This window comes from Nerophis ophidion, linkage group LG07 (genome assembly GCF_033978795.1).
Source record: "Nerophis ophidion isolate RoL-2023_Sa linkage group LG07, RoL_Noph_v1.0, whole genome shotgun sequence".
In the NCBI taxonomy this organism is placed as follows: Eukaryota; Metazoa; Chordata; class Actinopteri; order Syngnathiformes; family Syngnathidae; genus Nerophis; species Nerophis ophidion.
Window position 1 is genome coordinate 12,775,619 of NC_084617.1, and position 9,695 is coordinate 12,785,313.

Sequence of the window (9,695 nt, forward strand, 5' to 3'; positions counted from 1 at the left end):
TGCGCTCTGTAGAAACATCGACTGTAACTCTACCCAAGTTACCACAAAATTTGGTACGTATCGTTAGGGGACTGACAAGCATGTGTGTAAAATGTGGGCCAATTTGGTTGAAAAACATCAAGCAAAATATGGCAGCTAATTGTCTATAAGTCTGAGTATTTTCTTAATGCAGGGACATTTCGATAAATTATCCCGATTCCAGAAGGCTTTAGAACCTCCCTTTTTTTATCAATTCAATTTTGGAAAACCAGCATCCTCTACAGTAGCATTTTAATTTTAGTCTTTTCATTCTGTCAGAGTTACAGGAGCTAGTCAAAGATCATCTCTGTGACAGCACTCCAGTGTTTTTCTTAAAAATCTGCATCAAAAATGTAAGTCTCAAGTCTTTTTTTAACTGAATGGGCCACCAGCGCTAGACCAAATGATGAAAAAGAGGGGACCTAAGGTGGAACTTTGAGGAACACCACTATAGGGCTGGGCGATATGGACTTTTATTAATATCTCAATATTTTTTAGGCCATGTCACGATACACGATATATATCTCCATATGTTGCCTTAGCCTTGAATGAACACTTGATGCATATAATCACAGCAGTATGATGATTCTATGTGTCTACATTAAAACATTCTTCTTCATACTGCATTAAAATATGCTCATTTTAAACTTTCATGCAGAGAGGGAAATCACAACTAAGTCAATTGACCAAAACTGTATTTATTAAACAGTTAATAAGCAGTGCTACAAACATTCATGTCATTTCAAAACAAAGTGCAAGATTCCATCCATCTTCTTCCGCTTGTCCGAGGTCGGGTCGCGGGGGCAGCAGCATAAGCAGGGAAGCCCAGACTTCTCTCTCCCCAGCCACTTCGTCCAGCTCTTCCCGGGGGATCCCGAGGCGTTCCCAGGCCAGCAGGGAGACATAGTCTTCCCAACGTGTCCTGGGTCTTTCCCGTGGCTTCCTACTGGGGAGGTGTTCGGGTGGCATCCTGACCAGATGCCCGAACCACCTCATCTGGCTCCTCTCGATGTGAAGGAGCAGCGGCTTTACTTTGAGTTCCTCCCGGATGACAGATATTCTCACCCTATCTCTAAGGGAGAGACTCGCCACATGGCGGAGGAAACTCATTTCGGCCGCTTGTACCCGTGATCTTGTCCTTTCTGTCATGACCCAAAGCTCATGACAGTAGGTGAGGATGGGAACGTAGATCGACGGAAAATGAGAGGTTTGCCTTCCGGCTCAGATCCTTCGTCACCACAACGTCCGCATTACTGAATACGCCGCCTGTCGATCTCACGATCCACTCTTCCCCCACTCGTGAACAAGACTCCTAGGTACTTGAACTCCTAGGTACTTGAACTCCTCCACTTGGGGCAGGGTCTCCTCCCCAACCCGGAGATGGCACTCCACCCTTTTCCGGGCGAGAACCATGGACTCTAATTTGGAGGTGCTGATTCTCATTCCGGTCGCTTCACACTCGGCCGCGAACCGATCCAGTGAGAGCTGGAGATCCCGGCCAGATGAAGCCATCAGGACCACATCATCTGCAAAAAGCAGAGACCTAATCCCGCGGCCAGCAAACCTGAACCCCTCAACGCCTTGACTGCGCCTAGAAAATCTTTATATATATATTAGGGCTGCGAATCTTTGGGTGTCCCATGATTCGATTCAATATCGATTCTTGGGGTCGCAATTCGATCATATATGGATTTTTTTCGATTCAAAGAGATTCTCGATTCAAAAACGATATTTTTCCGATTCAAAAGGTTTCTGTATTCATTCAAGACATAGGATTTCAGCAGGATCTACCCCAGTCTGCGGACATGCTAGCAGAGTAGTCGTTTTTTTTGTAAAAAGCTTTTATAATTGTAAAGGACAACTGATTGCAATAATGTAAATTTGTTTTAGCTATTAAACGAACCAAAAATACGACTTATTTTATCTTTGTGAAAACATTGGACACAGTGTGTTGTCAAGCTTATGAGATGCGATGCAAGTGTAAGCCACTGTGACACTATTGTTCTTTTTTTATTTTTTATAAATGTCTAATGATAATGTCAATGAGGGATTTTTAATCACTGCTATGCTGAAATTATAACTAATATTGATACTGTTGTTGATAATATTCATTTTTGTTTCACTACTTTTGGTTTGTTCTGTGTCATGTTTGTGTCTCCTCTCAATTGCTCTGTTTATTGCAGTTCTGAGTGTCGCTGGGTCAGGTTCGGTTTTGGAATTGGATTGCATTGTTATGGTATTGGTGTGTATATTTTTGTTGGATTGATTAAAAAAAAATTTGATTTTTTTAAAAATGAGAATGGATTCTGAATCGCACAATGTATTTGATTCGTATTCAAATCAATTTTTTTCCCACACCCCTAATATATATATATATATATATATATATACACAGTCCGAGCGCGATTATGTCCCATATCGATGGGAAAATGCGTTTTTAGACAATATGATTTGCCTGACCGGCAAAGAGACACCAAAAGCAACGAGCAGTAGAAAATAAATTTGAAAGGACGGATTTTAAAAAATAATAATAATATTTTAAAAAAAGGGAAGAAAAAAAAGTATATATATATTTTTTTTAAATTATTTTTATTTTTATTTTTTTTTTATTGACTTTGGACTTTCCGTGAGCCGGATTTTGGACGCTGATGGGCCGGATCTGGCCCGCGGGCCGTAGTTTGGGGACCCCTGGTCTATATATAGTATTACATGTGTGCAAGCATGTCTTCCAAAGCATTTTGAACACAACCCAAAAGGGGGCGCTTGTCATTTGCAGTCAGTCCTCATTTTTTCACGGAGAGTTTGGTTTGTTGAATGAATGAATGGTTTATTTATGAATGAATGAATGGTTTATTTTAAGCCATGCAAACAAAACAAAAGAATGACATAAAATGCAAAATAAATATATATATAGATTATTTTTACACCTACATTGAAAACATTACATGTGACTAATCTTTGGTAGATGTCAAGATTGGCTCAAAAGGGAGTGGGAAGAAGTAAATTTAGTAACTTGTTGCCTTTTTAATACCCGACTGAAAAATATCCCAAAATAGTTTGAATTATGTTTTCTTTTTTTTCGAGGTATTTCATGGAATTCCTGCAAACTAACTGCGATTCTTGACTCCCTCCCGCAGATACAGCCAGGCCGACGCCCTCAAATATGTGGGCATCGAGAGAGAGGTGGACATGTCTTAGCCCCGCCCACAACCTCCCATCCCCGAAACTCCTCCATCCCTCTCTGCAGCATCGCACGTCATCTCTCTCCTCGCTGCTGCACTTCCAAAAATAGACAGCCCCCCCCCACCTCCGTCCCTGCTTGTTTTGCAGGTGCACCCCCCCCCCCAACCCCCTGCAGGCAAAGCTCCGCCTCCAGCAGTATGTATACGCAACGCTTCTCAATATACTATTAGTCCGTGTTGCTGAAGGTTCTTCTTTCTCTTCATTTAAGCAAAGATGCCGCAGCGTTCCAGTGTGTAGTTTTGTTACAGCGCTCTTAGACTTTAAAGCTCACGTTCTATTCCTCCAGCTTCTACTAGCAAGCATGCACGCAACCGTCTTTCAAGATGCATAAACTCGTTTAGTTCACAGCAGGTCAAAGTCACACCTCTATGGTAAAAAGCGTTGTACATTTGCTTCGTTGTCCTGCAGCAAATATGTAATAGGCAAGAAACCGACTGACTGAATGTAACCTGTAGACTGCGACCACCAAGAGATCTCTCCTTATTGTACTTTGTTTTGGTGTTTTTTTTTTTTATTAAAATATTTACCCGTCGATTTGGTACATATTTAGTTGACAGGCAAATTAACAAAGCTAATGTCTTCCTTTGGAAAAGTATATAAGGTGCCAGAATGGTCCCATGCTAATTAAAAGGGGTGTTAGGGCCACGGTGAAAATAATAAAAAATGTGTGATATTTAGGGAATAAAGCTGTATTTCTTTGAGAAAATTCTGAATTTTACTCCAACTAAAGTTGCAATTTTGGAGGAATAATGTTGTCATTCTCGGAGAATAAAAACTGCAATACTAGTGGAAAAAAGGGTAATTTAAAGTCAAAATTTTACAAGAAAATTCATATTTTCACTACTTAAAAGACCAAATTCTGATGAAAAAAAAGCGATTCTGTCATTATTTTACATAATATTTTTTTGTTTGTTTTCAAAGTAATTTTACTGTCAGTTTTCTTAATATAAACATGTACACATTTAATAAAATAAATGAATTAATAAATAAATAAAATGTGAAAATAAATATAATGAATAAAGAAGGTTTTTTTACACAGATTATAATGTGTAAAAATAAAAAATACATACAAAAAGGCTTATCAATTATGCCAAAACAGATACTTCCATAAAATGTTACCTAAATTGTACGGAAAAAATCATAATTGTATTTAAATAATCAAGGTGTAATTTTACTTACCAAAAAAAGGCCTAATATAACAAAGGGAAAGTCGCTTTATCTTTATAGGTGCCAAAATGGTCCCATGCTAATTAAAAGGAGTATTAGGGCAACGGTGAAAATAATAAAAAAATGTGTAATATTTAGGGAATAAAGCTGTATTTCTACGAGAAAATTTAGAATTTTACTCCAACTAAAGTTGCAATTTTGGTGGAATAAAGTTGTCATTCTCGGACAATAAAAAAACTGCAATACTAGTAGAATAAAGGGGAATTTAAAGTCAAAATTTTACAAGAAAATTTATTTTATATTCTGTCTTTATTTTACATATTTGTTTTGGGGGTTTTTTTCAAAGTAATTTTATTGTCAGTTTTCTTAATACAAACATGTACACATTTAATAAAATAAATGAATTAATAAATAAATAAAATGTGAAAATAAATATAATGAATATAGACGGTTTTTTTTTACACAGACTATAATGTGTAAAAACAAAACACATACAAAAAGGCTTATCAATTATGCCAAAACAGATATTTCCATAAAATGTTATCTAAATTGTACGGAAAAAATCATAATTATATGTAAATAAATAAGGTGTGATTTTACTTACCAAAAAAAGGCCTAATATAACAAAGGGAAAGTCGTTTTATCTTTATAGGTGCCAAAATGGTCCCATGCTAATTAAAAGTGGTATTAGGGCCACGGTGAAAATAATAAAAAATGTGTGATATTTAGGGAATAAAGCTGTATTTCTATGAAAAAATTCAGAATTTTACTCCAACTAAAGTTGCAAATTTGGAGGAATAAAGTTGTCATTCTAGGACCATAAAAAAATGCAATACTAGTAGAATAAAGGGGAATTTAAAGTCAAAATTTTACAAGAAAATTCATTTTCTATTCTGTCTTTATTTTACATAATATTTGTTTTGGGTTTTTTTTCAAAGTAATTTTATTGTCAGTTTTGTTAATATAAACATGTACACATATAATAAAATAAATGAATTAATAAATAAAATGTGAAAATAAAAATAATGAATAAAGAAGGTTTTTTTTACACAGACTATAATGTGTAAAAACAAAATACATACAAAAAGGCTTAACTTATTAGTTGAATGTCCACTTTCATCAACCACATAAATTATGCCAAAACAGATGCTTCCATAAAATGTTACCTAAATTGTACGGAAAATAATCATAATTGTATGTAAATAATTAAGGTGTGATTTTACTTGCCAAAAAAAGGCCTAATATAACCAAGGGAAAGTCACTTTATCTTTATTTTGCATTAATAAAGTGGTCATTTTCTGGAAGCAAACAAAAAAAATTATAAAAAGTTATACTTTTACCTTTGAAAAAAAAGGTAATTTTTTTGCAGACCAAAAAAGTTCTAATATAACAAATATAGAGTCCTAATTTTACAAACCAAAAGTTGTAAATCCATGAGAAAAAAAAGTTGTACTTTTACATCGATCACATCAATTATGCCAAAACAGATGCTTCCATAAAATGTTACCTAAATTGTACGGAGAAAATCATAATCGTATGTAAAAAATTATGGTGTGATTTTACTAACCAAAAAAAGGCCTAATATAACAAAGGGAAAGTCGCTTATCTTTATTTTGCATTAATAAAGTGGTAATTTTTTGGACGCAAACAAAAAAATTATAAAAAGTTATAGTTTTACTTTGAAAAAAAAAGGTAATTTTTTTGCATACCAAAACAGTTCTAATATAACAAATATAGAGTCCTAATTCTACAAACCAAAAGTTGTAAATCCATGAGAAAAAAAAGTTGTACTTTTACATCAATCACATCAATTATGCCAAAACAGATGCTTCCATAAAATGTTACCTAAATTGTACAGAGAAAATCATAATGTACGTAAACAATTAAGGTGTGATTTTACCAACCAAAAAAAGGCCTAATATAACAAAGGGAAAGTCGCTTTATCTTTATTTTGCATTAATAATTTTTTGGACGCAAACAAAAAACTTATAACAAGTTATAGTTTTACCTTTTTTAAAAAAGTTAATTTTTTTTGCATACCAAAAAAGTTCTAATATAACAAATATAGGGTCCTAATTTTACAAACCAAAAGTTTTACTTTTACATGGATACAGCACCTTTTTTTTTGTTTTTTACCAAAGTAAAACATGTAATTAAAGCAAGAATAAGAAAAACTTACAATATAGTAAAAAAAAAAAGTCATTTTACTGGTATGAAACCAAAATGCTTAAGAAATGTTACATATAATTGGGCATGTAAGCATTTTATTAAAGTTAAGTCATACTTTTGCTGGAAAAACATAATTATTTTGACCAAATAAAAGTTTTAGACTTGCAAGTAAAAAAGAATACCTGTCATCAACTAATAAAGTCGGTAGTTTCCTATTTTTGATGATAAAACCTTTGATTTCTTAATTAGTTACTTAATTTTACACAAGTAAAATCACAGCATTATTTAAATATTTGACATTCACTCGCAAAGAAATTCAGCTTTATTCTTGGAAAATAAAAACTTGACACTAATTACATTGCAAGTTTTTTGTTATTTTTTATGTAACTTTGCTAATTATTCCATCACGGTGTGGTCCAAGCAAAATTGTGTTGAACCAAATATACAAAACCCAAAATTAGTGAAGTTGTCACGTTGTGTAAATGGTAAATAAAAACAGAATACAATAATTTGCAAATCCTTTTCAACTTATATTCAATAGAATAGACTGCAAGGACAAACGATTTAAAGTTTTCTGCAAATAATCATTAACTTAGAATTTAATGGCAGCAAAAAGTTGGCACAGGGGCATTTTTACCACTGTGTTACATGGCCTTTCCTTTTAACAACACTCAAACTTTTAGGAACTGAGACCAATTTTTGATTTTTTTTTTAGGTGGAATTCTTTCCCGTTCTTGCTTGATGTACAGCTTAAGTTGTTCAACAGTCCGTTGTGGTATTTTAGGCTTCATAATGCGCCACACATGTTCAATGGGAGACAGGTCTGGACTACAGGCAGGCCAGTCTAGTACTTGCACTATTTTACTACGAAGCCACGCTGTTGTAACATGTGGCATTGTCTAGCTGAAATAAGCAGGGGCGTCCATGATAACGTTGCTTGGATGGCAGCATATGTTGCTCTAAAACCTGTATGTACCTTTCAGCATTAAAGGTGCCTTCACAGATGTGTAAGTTACCCATGCCTTGGGCACGAATACACCACCACTCCATCACACATGCTTGCTTCTGAACTCGCACCTATGGTTTATGCGCAGTTTCCAAAAACAACTTGAAATGTGGACTCGTCAGACCTAAGAACACTTTTACACTTTGCATCAGTCCATCTTAGATGAGCTCAGGCCCAGCAAAGCCGGCGGCTTTTCCGGGTGTTGTTGATAAATGGCTTTGGCTTTGCGTGGTAGAGTTTTAACTTGCACTTACAGATGTAGCGACGAACCGTAGTGACTGACAGTGGTTTTCTGAAGTTTCCCTGAGCCCATGTGGTGATATCCTTTTACACACTGATGTCGCTTTTTGATGCGGTGCCATCTGAGGGGTCGAAAGTCGGTAGTATCATCGCACACGTGCAGTGATTTCTCCAGATTCTCAGAACCTTCTGATGATGTTACGGCCCGTGGATGGTGAAATCCCTAAATTCCTTTCCATAGCTCGTTGTGAAATGTTGTTCTTAAACTGTTAGATGATTTGGTCATGCATTTGTTCACAAATTGGTGACCCTCGCCCCGTCCTTGTTTGTGAACGACTGAGCATTTCATGGACGCTGCTTTTATACCCAATCATGGTTCATAATTAGCCTGTTCACCTGTGGGATGTTCCAAACAAGTGTTTGATAAGCATTCCTCAACTTTTTCAGTCTTTTTTGCCACTTGTGCCAGCTTTTTTGAAACACGTTGCAGGCATCAATTTCCAAATGAGCTTAAAATAACAACGTTTACCATTTGAAACATTAAATATCTTGTCTTTGCAGTCTATTCAATTAAATATAGGCTGAAAAAGGATTTGTAAATCATTGTATTCTGTTTTTATTTAGCATTTAAACAACGTGCCAACTTCACCGGTTTTGGGGGTTTGTACTAAAGGCCCCTTTTTAATGTGAATGTAAAATCTATCATTCAATTTTGTACTAACTTCTTGTGTTTTTTTCTGCATTCTTATCCAATGACGAGATCTCTGTCAATACAATATAAAAGAGTTCACAGCTATGTACAGCGAATGCCTATAATAGTACAAAAAAATAAAGGTTTAACTTTATACATTAAAAGCGTTGTGTGCCCCTTCTATATAAAAAATAAAAAAAAAAATAAAAAAAATCCACTTCCTCTTTTCAAGCTTTTTTTTTATTATTATTGAGGTGAATTTGGTTTATACACAATAGTAATAATGGACATTTACAGTGAAACACAGTGGAATCGAGCACTTTACCCGTGGACGCTTTATTAGGTACACCTGCACAATGCATGATGAGTCGGATCCAATGGCAGGAGTTGAGATTGACACTTTCAGCAAGGTGTGCTCGTGACTTGAAGCGTGAGCATTGTATTGGATGGAGTTCCATCCATCCATCCGTTTTCTTGTCCCGTGCTGGAGCCTATCCCAGTGGCATCCGGTGGTACCTAATTAAGTGGCCCGAAACATGGGGGAACGTCTTTGGGCGTTCAAGGCTCTCTCCACCCTCAATGCGACCAAACACTTAGTTTTTTTTTACCTTGTATCATCACGGTTGGCATCTGTGCACGGGATTGTTGTCCCGTTTGTCAACTGGTATCGCACTCAAACATTAGTTTGGGCCCCCTGTACCTAAACGGTCCCCACAATAAAATACCAAAGTGCCGCTAAAATAGAAGACGGCTTACATCAACACGTTTTGTTGACTTGTGTCCATTTAAACCAGGGGTCCCCAAAAGTCCCAAGTTAAAATATTTTAATTTTGATTTTATTTTAGTATATTTATTCCTTTCCTACCGCTTGTTACTCTCGGTGTCTTCTAGCTGCTCAGGCAAATCATATTGTTTAAAAATGCATTTTCCCATTGGGGTGACATCATTGCGTTCAGACTATACACACACACACACATCCATCCATTTTCTACCGCTTATTCCCTTTCGGGGCCGCGGGGGGCGCTGGCGCCTATCTCAGCTACAATCGGGCGGAAGGCGGGGTACACCCTGGACAAGTCGCCACCTCATCGCAGGGCCAACACAGATAGACAGACAACATTCACACTCACATTCACACACTAGGGCCAATTTAGTGTTGCC

General features: G+C 36.0%; 1 protein-coding gene across 3 annotated transcripts in view; it reads left to right on the forward strand.

Annotated features, from left to right (window-relative positions):
- Positions 1-8,698, forward strand: part of ezh1 (enhancer of zeste 1 polycomb repressive complex 2 subunit) — a 105,560-nt gene extending 96,862 nt beyond the window's left edge. For all 3 annotated transcript variants that reach the window (XR_009807417.1, XM_061905358.1, XM_061905357.1), the window contains one exon: positions 3,156-8,698. Coding sequence is in view for 2 of the 3 variants with exons in the window: in XM_061905358.1 (XP_061761342.1) it covers positions 3,156-3,216 (61 nt within the window). In the remaining variant the exon portion in view is untranslated. The remainder of the gene's footprint in view (positions 1-3,155) is intronic.
- Positions 8,699-9,695: the final 997 nt, after the last annotated feature.